The 17,790-nt window shown below is 47.8% G+C and overlaps 2 protein-coding genes across 2 annotated transcripts in view; one reads left to right on the top strand and one right to left on the bottom strand.

The window, feature by feature from the left end:
* LOC119455354 (alpha-mannosidase 2C1) overlaps positions 1-3,366 on the bottom strand; it is a 135,494-nt gene extending 132,128 nt beyond the window's left edge. The window contains exons 1-3 of the mRNA XM_049668723.1: positions 3,150-3,366; positions 2,794-3,042; positions 1,758-1,872 (exon numbers count right to left, since the gene is read on the bottom strand). Coding sequence (XP_049524680.1) covers positions 1,758-1,872; positions 2,794-3,042; positions 3,150-3,161 — 376 coding nt within the window. The 5' untranslated portion in view covers positions 3,162-3,366. The remainder of the gene's footprint in view (positions 1-1,757; positions 1,873-2,793; positions 3,043-3,149) is intronic.
* Positions 1-17,790, top strand: part of LOC119455352 (cytoplasmic aconitate hydratase-like) — a 607,544-nt gene that overhangs the window by 409,316 nt on the left and 180,438 nt on the right. The gene's annotated exons all lie outside the window — the stretch shown is intronic.

Here is a 17,790-nt window from a genome sequence, read left to right as displayed (position 1 = left end):
GTCTAAGCTTGAATATGCATGTGCTTTGTGGGATCCCAGTAAAGAATTTCTTAATAACGAATTAGAATCAGTACAAAACCGTAGTATGCATTTCATTCTGTCAAATTACTCCTGCTTTTCATGTGTATCATCGATGAACCACATTTTAAGGCTTCCTAACTTTTTGCTGCGTAGAAAAGTGTTTCGTTTATCCTTATTTCATAAGATTTTTCATAATCCACATCTGGAAAATGAACTTCTTAATGAGCTATCATATTTGTCTTGTCGTACTAATCCCCGTCATAAAGTTGAAATCCCTTTTTGCCATACTAACTTATTTTCTGATTCATTCTTGCCAAAGACATCAAAGGAATGGAACCACCTGCACACCTCCATCGTCACCATTCCAAGTGTTTCTGCATTTAAATCCGCTGTCGACAATTATTATTGTATATACTAGCCACTAACAATCACAACAATCATGTATTTTTTTTTTCTCCCACTCCCTTCTGTAACACCCTCGGGCATTGAAGGTAATGAAATAAATAAATGAATAAACTGTCCGGAAGGTGTGGACAGGAGTCGTGCCAAAGTGTCAGCTCACATCACCTCTGAAATGTTCCTCCGAATTCTTCCTTACTACACAAAAAAATTAACAGACCATAATGACAAGCCTTGTGGATTTTTAACAAGCCAGCATGGAAGCATTTCAAGCTATGAGCGACATCCCCTTGAACTGCAAGCTTCAGGACAGTGTTCTGCCAGCAGCATTTCTTTTTGAATTCTTTATCTGCAATATATTCTTACAGGCCTAATCCGTCTGATCCAGCAGTGAGAACAGATTTAAGGGATTCTAACAGTGTCGTTAACAGAAAAGTGCAATTTGTATTTATATTCAAGTATGGCGACGGCTTGAATGTGAGTTTGAAATAAATGTTTCCTAACGCTTTCTCTTTATTCAACTTAAATGGCTTTCTTCATTTATTATACCTGTCTGTAAAAATGATGCAGCCATATTCACTGTTACTGCTACACATCACCACTTCTGCACACTAACTGTGATGCTCTGCGCTTCCTTTACTAAGTTTCTGAACGCTGCAGAAAACAGAAAGAAAAAAAGACCCACATGTCATTTAAGACATGGTTTTTATGTTTAAGCCACTGCACTGATGCTCTTCCGGGCCACCTTAGCGGGCTTGTCAACCGCAGCTGTTTACATTGACAGGCCATGGCAATTATCCTCTGACAAATGAAAGTTGTGTCTGCGAAGTTGTTCAGGAGGGGGTGGTGAAGGAGTATGGCTCAGTGATGAAAGAAGCCGCCACGTGCAACGCACTAGCGATGCAACAAGAAGAGGGCGTGGGCTCAATGACCTATCCTGTCAGCTAGCGGCATGCATTCATGATGTAACTTGCAATGTCTCGAGTAAATTGCAATAATAGTCACTGCTGCACCCTCCTTGCTGGCCGTTTTTCAGGCGTCAGTCGTCGCATGTGTGGCAAGCAGAATTCTCCTCTTCCTTTCTTCCAACTATGACACGTAATCATATTTTTTAGAGTCAGATGCGATCGAGCTGATGCCTATGTGCAGGTGTGGTCTCTTTCCGTGCAGGCAGTCTTTTCTTGGCCCACAAGGAATTTTACCTGAGTAGGGGGGGGGGGGGGGAGGAGGCTTGCCTGTAGTACGTTATCCTAACTTAATTTAAAGTTTGCTTGAATGGGCAGCTGTCAGCCAGTGAGCTCCAGCAAAGTGATTTCTTGCTTGACAGTGGACATTACCTGAGAGCCCTTGAAGAGGCTTCCCATCTGTTGTGAAAAGAAGCGCCTCGCTTTCGGAGTCCCATCGTAGGTGGACTTCTCTGCCACACCACTTGTTTGGAATGTCGATCACAATCTATTCAAACAAAGCAACAAAAATGCCACGATCGTGTTCCTTCCGACAATCAGGATAATGACAGAATGTTGCATGAAAAACACTTCCCATTGTGCATCACTAGCTGCAAGCATATGTTCAAGGTTTCTAATAGAAATCAGTTTCATTTTTGATCAAAGCAGGACTCTGGTATTTTGATTTCGTTAAATATTTGGCCATGGCAAGATATGTGTGTTCACCATGATGGCTGAAACAAACATGCGCAAAAAAAGGGTGAAGCCTCTGGTGGCTGTTTCATGACCAAATCGTGTCTCCAACCTCTACCCTGCAATACTTCACTATACATCTGCAAGTATTTTTTCTTTTCTTCCAAGTGAATAATCGTCTCCTACAGGAGTCGTCATACCGCCGGCCAGAGCAAGCATCTACTTAATAAACATCTGGTGCAACAGCTTTCTCACATGATCTGCACTAATCAAACATATGATACTTATTTTTTTGCTACCTCCAGGCTTGCACTCAGGGACGTATTCTGCGACGATTACTTTGATGATACTATCGTTGCGTGACGTAGTGCTCAACCAGCCAATCAGCGCGCGCCTGTTGGCCGAGGCAATACTATCGCGGAAAGTGCTCGTCGCAGAATACGTCCCTTAATTGCTTTCTCTCCTAAGGGACTTCCCTGTTTACATCGCTAACATTGTGTGTGATGGTATGGTTCATTTACCTTACACTTTTAAGCTTTAATGGTGTGCATTTGCCTATGGATTTGCGTGGATATAGTTTCGTGATTTCTTTTAATTTCTGCACTATTCTCAATTTAACGGTAATTGTGTACTCGAAGAAAAGTTTCACAACTCGCTCACGCCTCCTGCTAAGGCAGAACAACTTGCAAACCGGTCACATGTAGCCAAACAGACAATGCAATGAGGACACGAGTACCTTAAACCAACAGGTTGTCCACGTCGGTCCAAACTGAGCGCCGACACAGGTCTTGACGTAGTCCGGTCGCTGAGAAGCTTCAAGAAACGGCACGCGATCAGGAGTCGACCACACGGCCAGGCTGGTCAAATCTTTAGCCTCCGGGTAGATCTTCCCGTACAGATTGACATCCGTGAAATATACGGGGCTGATGAACTTCTCCGCTCTCTCAAGTGTGCATCGCTTGTTTTTGAACAGCGAAGCCATGGCCTTCATAGAAAAATGCCGCGGCGTGTTATGGAAATTGCAGGAACAATACCGCTAGCGGATGCAAATGACACGGCGTGCAGATGCGCATCAGGAGAGTGCACTAGTACATGGGACGGCATGGATCAAAATTCACCACCTGATCAGTCAGTCAGTAACACGATGCGCGAGATATTGCGCGCCATGGCGCCCAGCGGCCAGCGCTAACAACTATGACTAGTGCAACTGTTTGTAGGCAGCGCAGTTTTCAATATTAACAAATGTGTGCGGTGAATAACCAACGAAACACGCCGCAGAGACGAGTACCGGTGGCTGATCTTGCTTTTGTTTCGGCTGCGAGTTGCGATGGTGGCGACCACGGCGGTAGAATAGGAAAGTGGCCAGATGAGCGCCACGAGTATGATGCCTTCTAGCCACCATACCGCGAGCGTGTCTCCACAGCCCTCGAGTTTCATTAGCAATCGCCAGGTGGCGAAGCGGTCTTACGGGCCTAGTATGTGATTAAAACGAATGGATGGCGTGAAAGCAAGATGAACCTGATCTACAAAGGCAACAGCGATAAGCACAGGAGAGCGATAAGCGCAGCCGAGTTACAGCGATAAGAACAGCGATAAGCGCAGGCGAGTTACAGTAACGTCGGTGATATATAGAATGGCAATGCAAGCCATAAAATTAGTATTGTCGAAGTGAGTGGAATACCATAAGTACAGGGTGAACCAGTGTCCAGAATTCGTTCAGACTAGAGTGTACTAGAATATGGTCGAGTGGGACGAGCGGCTGGGGCGGCGCATGCTTTGCCGTGAGGCGCCCGACGTGGAAAAATACTGGGGCGGCGCTGCGGTCGAAGTGGATTGGGCCGCATCAAGGTCGCGCCGTTGGAAACTGCTGGCGATACTGCTCGGCAGGGTCATTCGTACTACTTCGCGCGCTGGTATTTGCGTTCAGACCGCTCAAATGGGGTTCATAATTACATATGACATGTATTTATGCCTTAAGAATAAATTACTTTCTTTCTCTTCTTTATTTATTTTTTATTATTTTTTTAATACCGCTCGGTCATTGCGCGTGCATTGCGGCCGCAGTGTCGACTTTCATTCTGCTATGTTATTGTACGGTTCCCTTCGGAGAAAAAAATATTTTTCTCGTTCTTCAAGCAGCATGTATCTCTCGTGTGTATTGTTGCACATAAAGTTTTTCATCAGTAGGTCCTGCGAAACGCAGAAGGAGAAAGATATGCAACCTTCCTGCTTGCCGCTTCAAACAAATAAAACATAGCTGCCCATCCGGCGCCTTGTCCTCAGATTTACGGGAAGTATTGTAGAAAAAAAAAAGCTGCAGCACAACATTTCATTCAAATTTTCGCCTTTCTCGCGTAACAGAATGCGGAGTAATCGTTAAGGGGTCATTTATTGCAGTCGGACCTCGAGCGCCGAAAACGGTTTTAGTTAATTAAATCAAATCAAAGGGGAATTTTATTAGACAATAATATAAAAAATGCGTACAAAGATATTTGATCCCATAGCCTAAAGCGGCCATTCTATATATATATATATATATATATATAAGATGGTTTTGCCTGCTATGAATATTATTTCTGCGAATGCGAGTTTTATTTGCAGTATTCACTAGTAAGTGTGTTTGTTACTGCAAACACGTGCGCTTATTCCCGGTCGGGAGTTCTCACTTTTTCAATTATTGCATTTCGAAGATTTGTTATTTTTTTATGTACCTTGTACCCTTTGCTTTAATTACCTAGAAACACATTATTCTTCGCGCCACGCAGTTAATAAACCTGGTTTATTTCACTCTAATATTGTTTTCTTCGATCATTGTCCCTGATCAATATCCAGCAACAAGAAACGCGCGTAAAATGACACCGTATCAATAATAAAATTTTCAACGTAGCCTTCATAGTGCGGAGATACCAGTTACTATTAGAGGACAGTGGTAAAAACAGCAGTTCACATGGCTAAAACTACATTTGGTACAGGCCGTCAAGAGTCATGGGCACACCGAAGTAACTAAAACATTAAAAAAAATGTACTGCACAGAGGTTCTGCGAGAAAAACTGGGCGTCCCGCGCTCGCTAGCAGACGACGCGCTTGACAACGACAGCAAAATTGAAGACGTCGCGTTGCATAATCCATGCCTCAAATATATATGTTTGGCAAAATGGTTTAAACATAAATTTGCAGTTGAAATAAAGCACTATTTTAAGAGCGTACTATGCGCAATCGGCCTCGGCGCCCGCAGCGAAAGTACGTTGAATATGCCGCGGAGCACGTCTCCGCCCCAATCCAGTTCGCTCGCAGCGCCCTCGCACTATTTTTCCACACGCGGCGCCTCAGCGGCAGAGCGCCGTTCGGCCCACTCGACCATTGAGACATTTGAGGCATAGATTATACAACGCGACGTCTTCAATTTTGCTGTCGTTGTCAAGCGCGTCGTCTGCTAGCGAGCGCGCGTTCGCTACGCGGACGCTGGCGCACGCCCAGTTTTTCTCGCAGAACCTCTGTGCAGTACATTTTTTAAATGTTTTAGTTGCTTTGATGCGCCCATGAGTCTTGACGGCCGGTGCTAAATGTAGTTTAGCCAGGTGAACTGCTGTTTTTACCACTGTCCTCTAAAACTAACTGGTATCTCCGTGCCATGAAGGCTACATAAGAAAATTTTATTATTGATATCGTGTCATTTTACACGCGCTTCTTGTTGGTGGATATTGATCAGGGACAATGATCGAAGAAAACAATATTAGAGTGAATTAAACCAGGTTTATTAAATGCGTGGCGCGGAGAATAACCAACGTAGTTCTAGGTAATTAAATCAAACGGTACATAGACATATATACAATATATATATATATATATATATATATATATATATATATGTGTGTGTAAGGGAAAAAATAAATATTCTAAATGCAATAATTGAAAAAGTGAGAACTCCCGGCCGGAATAAGCGCACGTGTTTGCAGTAACAAACACACTTATTAGTGAATACTGGAAATAAAACTCATCCGCAGAAATACTATTCATAGCAGGCTAAACCATCTTATATATGCGTGCGTGCGTGCATGTGTGTGCAAGTGTTATTATTATACTGTACGACGCCGAATAGTCATTTCCGTTCGAATGTAACGCAAAACAGCACTATTGAAATCTCAAAGGGGACTGCATGCAAGTGAGGACTGTTGTTCCGAATGATTTTGCTGCCGGAGAGTCATGGCTGTTGCGCAAAAGCGCAGTTCCTGAGAGAATTAATGGATGGGTGTTAATAAGTCCTGATTAACAAGTTCCTAGCTCTCATTCAATATAAACGCCCCGTTTTGGGGCAGCCTGTAAATCTGCTAACTTGACTCAGACAAGAATTTTTGACAGTCTCACCATGTTTGCAACCTATTAAAACTGAGTGCCCCATGGGGTACCACACTTCTTCAACGAACGCAACAGATCTGCACGTATCTCTACGTGTATGTGAGACATGTCGTTCCTTTAATTGTTTCATTATAGTTGTGATTATAGTGCACCGGATAACTGAACGCAGTCGTTTATAATATACAAGCAGCAGAGTTGAGCGGTCATACATTTGGGAACGGCATTACATTTACGCATGAAATATAGGATAAGCGTAACATGTTTTTCTCGGAAATCAGACTCGAGAATAATTGATGTTGTTTACACCCCCAGAAATAAGCCGAATAACGCAGCCACCTGCTTTTTTTTTCTTTTTTTTAATATAAGCAAATTCTTGGGTTTTACGTGGTAAAACCACGATATGATTATGAGGCACCCGGTTTAGTTTTTGCCACCTGGGGTACCTTTAACGCGCACCTAAATAGAAGTACACGAGTCTTTTTCCATTTCGTTCCCATCGAATTCCGCGACCTGGACTGAACCCGCGAGCTCCAGAATTAGCAGCGCAACGCCGTATCCACGATATAGGCACTAATCAGGCTATCGCGCAGGCTTTCTTTCTTTTTTGAAGTATCGACTGGAAAAAAAATTCCACGTACGGCTTACGGCCAAAGATTAGCATATAGAATGGTTAACTAAAACCATTTTCGGCGCTCGAGGTCCGACTGCAATAAATGACCCCGTACCAATTACTCCGAATTCTGTTACGCGAGAAAGGCGGAAACTTGAATGGAATGTTGCGCTGCAGTTTACTGTTTTTTTTTAATTTATAACAATGCTTCCCGTAAATCTGAGTACAAGACGCCGGATGGGGCAGATATGCTTTACTTGTTTGAAGCGGCAAGCAGGAAGGTTACATATGTTGCTTCGTCTGCGTTTCGCAAGACCTACTGATAGAAAACTATATGCGCAACAATACACACACGAGATACATGTTGCTTGAAGAACGAGAAAAATATTTTTTCTCCAAAGGGAACCGTACAATAACATAGTAGAATAAAAGCCGACACTGCGGCCGCAATGCACGCGCAATCACCGAGTGACATTAAAAAATAATAAAAAATAAATAAAAGAAAAGGAATTTGTTCTTAAGGCATAAATACATGTCATATGCAATTATGAACCCCATTTGATCGGTCTGAACGCAAATACCAGCGCGCGAAGTAGTACGAATGACCCTGCCGAGCAGTATCGCCAGCAGTTTCCAACGGCGCGACCTTGATGCGGCCCAATCCACTTCGACCGCAGCGCCGCCCCAGTATTTTTCCACGTCGGGCGCCTCACTGCAAAGCATGCTCCGCCCCAGCCGCTCGTCCCACTCGACCATATTCTAGTACACTCTAGTGTAAGCATACTGACCGCACGCACAGGTCATGCGCTCTGCTTTTTATTCATGGAGTTTTTTTTCCTTCCTCCATGTTTTTATTGTACATCGCGCGCCCCCTGGTGGTGTCAGTTACCACAGTATCCCCTGCTTGGGCAGCGAGGATTGTCTTTTGTGCCTCCTCGGGACGTGTTGGATTCGGCATAAGGCTGTTTCACATGGCGCGATTGGGGCGAAAAAAATCGTTCTGCCACGCACGTCGCACAGCGATTTTCGCTGAGAGCTTTCACATGCGTCTGCGAATATGGCTAAATAAAAACAACGTGGAAACTAGCCATATATTAAATTTCTTATTAGTATTTGAAAATAGAATGAGTACACTATTTTTTAAATGTTTAAACGCGTTTATACTTTACGATCGCTTAGTCTGCAACCGCAGCGAGTGAAACGCTACACGACACAGCAAGTATGAACAGTATGAGTACAGTGCCTAGAATAAACTTAGTATGAGCGTGCGGCTAGGGTGGCTAGAATGGGGTGGTTTCGTTTAGTACCCCGTTGTTGCGGTACCCCGTCGAAGCCACAACTCTTCTCCTGGAGGAGTATATGCTTCTGCAGAAGAAGCGACCATTGAGTGTGCAAGCACCTGGCACAATTTGTAGCGGTAAAGAGGTTCACGACGGTGACGATCAAGTGGGTACGTGCCGTAGGTTGAAGGCGGCGTCTGCTCCTGACCTGGATACCGTGCAGCTTCTCATTTTAAACGAATTGTGTGAGCTCGAGAAAACAAAAATTGTTCATGAAGCTCCTGAGCCACAGGCGCTGGTGGGTACGCTCTCTTAAAACATCACTGAAATTGGTGCGCGACATTGCTCCGCTGAGCTTCCAACACGCGGTAAAACAGGAAAGTGCCTATTTCGCGGCGCTTGCTGTTACGTCACGTTGCTCCGCCCACATCGCGCCTATCGCTGCGACTCAGCGACGGAAATACCAACATGTTACAGTGGCTAGAATGAGACCCCATTATAGCCGCTGTAAACATGTTGCAATCCCGTCGCGGAGAGCCCGCGAAGTCGCGGCGGTCGCTGAGCGACGGAATTCGCTAGGGCGCCTCGATGCGCTGGGCATCGAGGCACCCTAGAATTCGCTGTGTAGCTGTGTGAAAATCGCGCCATGTGAAACGGCCTATACACGCTCGCGTCAATTGCGCAGAAGGCGTGGCGCTGCAGGGGGTTCCCACACTAACAAATGTGAGCTTGCGCTACTTGCATCATGCCCAGTTTTTGTGGACCGCTATATCCGTATTTGAAAGCACAATCAGCTCATGTAGAGAGAGTCCTTTTAATTGTGCACAATAGTAAGGTTACAAATGGAGATTATACAAACATACAGAGGGAGGCCCTATTCGCAACTCAAATGAACTGCAGGGGGCGCTGCGAAAATTGGCCGCGTCTGGCTGCACTGTGCAACATGGTTATACGGAGGTTACGGTGTCTTACGGAGGTCTCCGCGTCGCCGAAACCGCTGTGTTTGGTGTACAGTACACAGTAGTTTGATGATTTTCGTGCAGTGTGATGCCGGTTTGCGCTGTTTTGTGGAAGGAAAGCGAGTAGCTTACGCCGACCAAATCATTTTAGCCGATCTGAGAGAGGCACAGTGGGTAATGAGGCTGAAGTGGTCGCACGGTGTGTGCAAACATCTGGCGCGAGATTCTGATGAAAATCACCAATGTATTCTTGAACCCATTGGTCGCGGAACCGAAGTATTCGTGCACTGTTGGATGATCGGAAAAGTACAAGCACGTTTCTGCTGCTTTGAGTCACTGTTAAGGCGCGGATAGATAGTCCGGTGTTTCGAGCGTGTGAGACAGCGGCCGGCGAAGTTGGATACGTCACGCTGGCCTCGCCAGGATTGCCGAAATATTACAACCTGCTCAGTTTGGTACGTTTAACACGGCCCGCACCAGCGCACCGACTTGCTCGATCAGCTGTTGCCGCTGTACATGCGGATAAATGCGCAGCCGGCGCGCACTTTCTCATTGTTGTTGCCTTAACACATTTTCGTTCGGCGAAGGCGCAAACTCTGCACGATCTTTTCAGTCCAGAGAGCAAGCGAACCTAAAATCAAGCTTTGCACTTTATCGCGAGCATGCACTACGAATCTGTGGCGAACCTTTCTCGCTTACTTTTGCGTTCCTGATATTTATTTTACATTCATGATTTGCGCAACGTGCGCGAGACAAGCAGTCGGCGTCAGAGTGCTTTCGCCCGGACTTGTAAACGACGGTGATGTCGAATGCTTGAAGTCTCAGACTCCATCGTGCGAGGCGACCTGAAGGATCCTTCAAGTTAGCTAGCCAACACAAGGCGTGGTGGTCGCTCGCAACTTTAAAGGGCCTGCCATAGAGGTAGGGGCGAAACTTTGATGTAGCCCAGATGATGGCGAGGCACTCCTTTTCGGTTGTGGAATAATTTTCTTCCGCCTTCGATAGCGACCGGCTAGCGTAACTTACAACCCTTTCTAGTCCGTCAGTCCTGTGCACAAGCACGGCGCCGAGTCCTACACTGCTTGCGTCGGTGTGGACTTCAGTATCGGCGTTTTCGTCGAAATGCGCAAGTATTGGCGGCGATTGCAGGCATCGCTTCAGTTCTTCAAATGCTTCGACTTGCGGAGTCTCCCACTTGAACTCGACGTCGGCCTTCGTGAGATACGTCAGTGGCTCAGCGATCCGTGAAAAATCCTTGACGAAGCGCGTGTAATAGGCGCAAAGTCCGAGAAATCTACGCACTGCCTTCTTGTCAGCGGGCGGAGGAAACTTGGAGATGGCCGCAGTTTTCTGAGGGTCGGGGCGCACTCCAGACTTGTTGATGACGTGGCCCAAAAACAAGAACTCCTCATATGCGAAGCGGCACTTTTCCGGCTTTAACGTGAGTCCGGAGGTTTTGATTGCTTGAAGAACTGTTTCAAGGCGCCGCAGGTGTTCTTCGAAGCTTGAGGCAAACACAACGACGTCGTCCAAATAGACGAGGCAAGTCTGCCACTTCAAGCCTGCCAGTACTGTATCCATGACGCGTTGGAAAGTCGCAGGTGCCGAGCAAAGACCAAACGGCATGACCTTGAACTCGAACAGTCCGTCTGGTGTTATAAAGGCGGTCTTCTCCCGGTCCCTCTCGTAGACTTCGATTTGCCACTAGCCGGTTTTGAGGTCCATCGACGAAAAATACTTTCCGTTGTAGAGTCGATCCAAGGCGTCGTCAATCCGTGGGAGGGGGTATACGTCCTTCTTCGTGATCTTGTTGAGGTGACGATAATCGACGCAGAAACGTAGGGTTCCATCCTTCTTCTTCACTAACACCACGGGGGACGCCCACGGACTCTTGGACGGCTGGATGATGTCGTCGCGTAGCATTTCGTCGACTTGTTGCCTTATGGCCTCGAGTTCGCGCGCCGAAACTCGGTACGGGCTCTGACGGAGTGGGCGGACATTTTCGTCGGTTATGATGCGGTGCTTGGCGACAGGGGTTTGTAGAACTTTTGACGACGACGAGAAGCAGTCCTTGTATTGCAGGAGCAGAGCTTTTAGTTGTTCTTTCTTATGCCTGGGAAGGTTCTGATTGACGTCGAAAGTTGGTTCAGGTACTATAGTCGTCGTTGCAGGTGCACTGGAATCCGTGAAGGCGAAAGCACTGCTGGCTTGTACTATTTCGTCGATGTAGGCGACCGTGGTGCCTTTGTTAATGTGCTTGTATTCGGGGCTGAAGTTCGTGAGCATCACCTTTGCTTTCCCTGCACGTAGCTCAGCTATGCCTCTAGCGACGCAAATTTCGCGGTCGAGCAGTAAGTGATGATCGCCCTCGATGACGCCCTCCATGTCTGCAGGCACTTCGGTACCGACGGAAATCATTACGCTGGAGCGAGGCGGAACGGTGACTTGTTCTTCAAGCACATTCAAGGCATGGTAACTTATGCTTGTATCCGGTGGTATCGCGTTGTGCGTTGAAAGCGTTATCGACTTGGACCTTAAGTCGATGACTGCACCGTGTTGATTTAGAAAGCCCATGCCTAGGATGACATCCCTGGAGCAGTGCTGCAGGATAACGAAGCTAGCCGGGTAAGTGCGGTTGTTTACCGTGACTCGCGCTGTGCAGATTCCAGTCGGCGTTATTAGGTGGCCTCCAGCTGTCCGGATATCGGGTCCTTGCCAGACTGTTTTCACCTTCTTCAACTTGGCGGCTAACGGGCCACTGAAGACGGAATAGTCGGCTCCAGTGTCGACGAGAGCGGTGACGTTATGACCATCGATGAGCACGTCTAGATCGGTAGACCGGCGTCTGGCATTGCGGTTAATTCGTGGCGTCGGATCACGGCTGCGTCGGCTTACTCTGCTGCTGCTACGTCGCGTCGGAAGGTCTTCTTTCTGCGGCGAAGTGCTGTCAAGGCTGTTGCTAGGAGGCGTGCTGATATCTCGTCGTGATGATTCGCGAATCGTCGTCGTCGTCGTCGTCGGCGGCGGCGGCGGCGGAAGATCTTCGGCATTGTGTCGTGCAGTAACCGCACCTCCATCGGTTGCTGCCTTTAGTTTCCCGGGTAAGGGTTGGGAGATCGGCCCCGGGTGGGACCGGTGTACTGACCGCGATGCGGCGAGATGTAGCGGCCAGGTGACGGCGAGCGTGAGGGTCGTCTTGGTTGCCACTGGGCTCCGGCGAGGTAGTCGGCGATGTCGCGCGCTCGTTCACCTCGCACTGGACGCGGCGCGTTGACGGCGAACCCTCGTACGCCCATCTCGCGGTATGGGCATCGGCGGTAGACATGGCCGGCTTCCCCGCAGTGATAGCAGAGCGGGCGGTGGTCGGGGGCGCGCCAAATGTCCGTCTTCCTTTGGTAGCTGCGCTGGGCGACGGGCGGGCGTGCTGGCGGCGGCGGACGACGGAACTGCGGCGTTACGGGGCCCTGGCGCGAGCGCGGAGTGGGGCCTTGACGACGGGCGACGGCGGCGTAGGTCATTGCTTTCGGCTGGGGTTGCGGTGATTCGGGAAGTCCTAGCGATTGCTGGATTTCCTCCCGCACGATATCGCGGCGATGGAAACAACTTGAGGCTGCGACGACGGTAGCAACTTCTGCAGCTCTTCGCGTACTATCGCCCTTATGGTGTCTCGTAGGTCATGGGAGAGTCCTTGGACTTCGGCGTACTGTAGCGTCGAACGGCGATTATATTGCCTTTTGCGCATGTCCAGTGCTTTCTCGATCGTCGTAGCCTCCGAGAGAAAGTCTTGGACTGTCGTTGGTGGATTCCGCACAAATCCGGCGAATAGCTCCTGCTTAACTCCCCGCATGAGCAAGCGAACTTTCTTGTCTTCTGGCATAGCGGGGTCGGCGTGCCGGAATAATCGAGTCATTTCTTCAGTGTACATACCGATGCTCTCATTCGGGAGCTGTACACGGTTTTCCAGCAAGGCTGCAGCTCTTTCTTTACGGACGACGCTCGTGAAGGTGTCCAGGAATGTGGCTCGGAAGAGGTCCCAGGTTGTTAGTGCACGCTCCCTAATCTCGAACCAGGTTCTGGCGCCGTCTTCAAGCGAGAAGTAAACATGGCGCAGCTTGTCGTCGCAGTCCTACTTGTTGAACGTAGCGACCCGGTCGTATGCCTCCAGCCAGCTTTCGGGGTCTTCACATGGCGAACCGCGGAAAGGCGGCGGCTCCCCTGGATTGTTGCATCACGATTGCAGATGTTGGCGCAGGGGCTGTCATGGTAGCTGCTGCCGAGGTCGTGACTTTTGTCCTCTTGGTCTTGTAGGGTAGGGGTTGGTACTCCGGTGGCAGGTTCAATAGCCTACGGCTAGCTCGCTGGTCCGGATAGGCGTCGACGTCTTCTGGATGGTTTGGGCTTGGCTCACGGCTGGACGGTGGGGTCCGGTACAAGGACATAAAAGCACCTCCACCAGATGTCACGTAGTAGTGACGCTGATGTAAACAGTCGTAAAACTGTGTATGACGAAACTTATTCTTTATTGGGCGAACCTGTGCCCACAAAAGCAAGCAATGCTCGAAGCACAACGAAAGCGGCGAACACAGTCGGCGATCGTCGAAATCTGATCAGCAGCGAAACGCGACGCCTTTTATAGATGAGTCATCGAATGTTCCAGATTATTCCCTGGTGCCCGCGTGTCTTCGAGAAAGTTCTAGACAATTCGCGTCGGTCACACAATCAGATAACATAAGCGTCGGTGAAAACAGGCAACGGAAAGAAGCATCGATAACGTTCTAGAAACTTCCGATACCGGCGCGTCCTGCGCCGAGCGATAACGTTTAACATTTGTTAGCCGGTGGAAAGCGGTCACCGGTGAAAGATAAACATGTATACGTGTCAATATACAGTGTCTGGTGATTTCCTGGCTTGTGTGTTATATTGTAAGGAAGTGCGGTGGCATGAGAGAAATGTTTCTTATCCATTGATGTGTTTTTGTTCCCTCTCCGTGTGTAAGTCAATATTCCGCCAATTTTTGTTGCGTGTCTTAATTTGTGGCTTCTTAACTGGCCATCGTGCCACCGTTGTAAGTCCAGTTGATCATAGGCCTTCTGGAAAACATTGGACCACGTAACTACCAGTTTGAAATTTTAACTATAGCTCTTATGAAAAATTTGATGTCAGCGTAAACGGTCGGAAACCCGGTTCCAGAATCCCTGCTAGAATCTGCAGCAGTTTGTACACACTTACACAGAACCCGCCGTCGCAATGAGGGAGGGCATCTATTCCAGTGCTAAAACCTAAAAACACTCCTTCGATGTCATTGGCATCCTTGGTTAGGTACCTTGCGCAAACATTAAGCTGTTCGATTCCAGCAATATCCATCGTTTCGTCAGCAAATATGAAGAAGCAGCCTGCAGCGTTTACTTTTGCATCTAAGCTTTCTTTTATAATTTCCCCACAAACTTCTACTATTTGGTTTTGTACAACTGGGCTTAAAACGAGGCATAACTGGGGAAACTTTCCAAATGCTTCTTCAGATATGTATCTCCACAATCACCTCGCATGCGAAGAAGCGCTCTGAAAATACCAGTGTTTTCAACGAGGCTTTGCTTAAATCCACAGGACCACTGTTCGTATGGCCATGGAGAGCCAGACCTTGTCGCCCGCAAAAAAGAACTTCCTCAATAATAAGCCGTTAACTTTCTTGGGTTTTCTCTTATTTTACTGTGCCTGCCCTGGTCCAGCTGATCGATCACATTGGGCACGGTTCCTGAAATTGTTTGGAGAAAATTATCAGCTGCCAGCTGAGAGTCACGGCGATATTTATTATTTTCATGTGTTTGGAAGATTGCGAGCGCGTGCTTCCATTTCTGGAACGGCTTGGACACGAGGGCTCCAGTGCGCGCATGTTGGCCCAAGTTTATAAGGATATTAAACCAATAACGCTCCAGAATTGAAAATCTAAAGCACACCTCAGCAATTTTCAATGCACCTTTCACATCAAATGTTTACAAGAACTTTATACCCATAAAGTTTCGGGATTTAAATCCATGCACTCCGTAGACTCCGCGGGCGCTGCGAGATGCCGCAACGCACTCGCTCGCCATCGAAAAGCCGTTGAAAGTCCTTGCGTTATGTGACTCCAGGTGCAAGGGCGTTGTCACCAAATTCAGCCAGAGTTCGCAATGTTCGTGCCGAAATGTCTTTTCGAGCGTGAAAAAGACAATGTAGACAAAATCCAGAATGATTACCGGAGCTGGTGGTTGTTTTGGTCGGCGGTGCATGCCAGCACGAAAAAAATTTGGGGGTAGGGGCGGAAGCCCCATCGCCCCCTCCCTTGACCCCTCCCTTGACAGGGAGGGGGCCGAGGCCGTCCTGGTAAAGCGAATAGCTGGCGAGCTACAAGAAGAACGGGAAAAGCGGGCCGTGCTGGAAGAGCGGGTGGAGGCGCTAATGGTACAGGCGGCACGTAATCCCGGGTCAGCTCAGGCGGGCGGCGGGGACAGCGCGGAGACTCAGGCAGAGGCATGCCATGAGAGCAGGGAGGGACGCCTAGGGGCCGTTGAACAGCAGGCGAGAGCCGGCGGCTACACGGCGGTTCCACAACGCTACAGCGAGGTAGCGTGGCAGGCTTCGGGTGGGACGGGACGAACGGCAGGGAGTCCATCGCCGCGTGTCAGTGGCGCATGGCGGGTGGAGAACCAGCTAGCGCGAACTGGAGGACGGCAATCGCAGGCGGGAGGCGAACGTGTAGAGCGAAGGGTCCTGGTGGTGGGGGACTCCAACGTAGCGAGGGTTGAGGAGGGCGTCCTTACAAATGTGAAGGCAGACGGGCGGGTGAGGGTGGAGGCTCAGTCAGGGAAGTGCATGGTTGACGCAATGGCAAAAGCTCAGAAGGTGGTATGGGACAACATGGAGCACGAAAATCTGGTCGTTATCCATGCTGGTCTCAACGATGTGCTGAAGGGAAGGAGCCAGAACCTAAACAGACAGTTAGAGGTTGGGTTGCGTAAACTCAGAGAAGCCTCTGCGAATGTGCATGTGACCATATGCACAATCCCACAGGTCCAGGGCCAGGCTAGCGGGATGGAACGGAGTGTGGTTGAGGCTAACCGGGTCATTAGGGGTCTGAACCGAACACTTGGGTACGGCGTCATGGACGTAAACCGGGACGTGTATTATTTATTTTTATTTATTACAAATACCTACAGCGCCCGAGTTGGGCATTATCGTAGGGGGGTTAATTACAAACATAAAGGTCATATATTGAACTTCAAGAAAAACAGCATCATAGCATTTATGGTATTACAAATAAAATAATCGTAATTACAGAGAAAGACAACACATCAAATAAAAAAACACAAAAAAAAACACCCGATTATAAATTTTGTTACACAATGCATGAAACGCTACACTGGAAATATTGTCTACAACAGATCTATGTAAAGTTCTCTACGGTAGATGAAAAATTGGGTGCAGACACTATCTCATCCGGGAGCAAATTCCATTCCGCAAGTGTTCGCGGAAAGAATGAAAATTTAAATACATTAATACGACTTTGGTAGGCCCTTATTTTTTTGGAATTGTCGCGTCTCTTAGACTGATAATGAGGTGGTTTTAAATATAGGTTCTTATCGATTCCTGTGTTAACGCTGTTAATGTTGTGTAAAAACTTTAACCTGATTATTTTTCTGCGTGTGGACAGCAAATTCCACCCCAGATTTTCCCTGATTTGGGAACCTCTAATTTTGTAGTCGTAGATGCCCGTGACGAATCTTGCAGCCCTTTTCTGAACACGCTATAACTTATCTTCGAGAACTTTTGTGAAGGGGTACGAGTCTGGCTCCCGCCCTTTTGCACGGGACAATACCAGGAATTAGGGACATTTCGTACAGTTTACTTTTTTCGCCACCACGTGGCGTATCGACCTTAAAGAATTCGAAATTCCCGCTATGACGTAAGCTATGACGCACAACTAAAGAAAGCGCAATAAAAAGAAACAAATCCTGAAGCTCTCGCTTCACCTCGGTGCTTTGAACCGAGCGCACTTGTGTATCAGCGTTATCTCGAAGACGGCCAGCTACTTGCTCTACTGACAATGAATCGACGGTTTTGCTAGACACCTGGCCAGAAAGCTCGTCCGCATTCTGGAGAGATGTCTGGCCGAGATAAAGGCTCCCGCGAAGCTTCCGTTGAATATATTTTTTTTTCCTTGAGCAGACTTTTTATTTGTGCACCAATGTGGCCACGGTCTTGCATATACGTCAGGCTTCTGTTTCAAGGGTTTCCTATAGAACTGGCGTGATCCATTGTTTAAGAGGAAGCTTTAGCTCGGGCCTATCTTCGATGCCGGACTCTCAAATACACGTAAAATGCAGGAATGCTTTTATGAGAAAACCGCTGAACCGATTTGAATGAAATGTGTTGCATTAAGAGGGAAAGTTAAATTGCAGAGACTGCAGCAAATATAATTTTCGTTATATATTTGAATAGGACGCGTTCAAGGCTAGATGCGTTGGCTTTTTATGAATGCCCAGAAACGGCAA

This window comes from Dermacentor silvarum, chromosome 6 (assembly GCF_013339745.2).
Source record: "Dermacentor silvarum isolate Dsil-2018 chromosome 6, BIME_Dsil_1.4, whole genome shotgun sequence".
Lineage (NCBI taxonomy): Eukaryota > Metazoa > Arthropoda > Arachnida > Ixodida > Ixodidae > Dermacentor > Dermacentor silvarum.
Note: the sequence above shows the minus strand (reverse complement) of the source record. Positions and strands in the feature narration are given on the sequence as shown.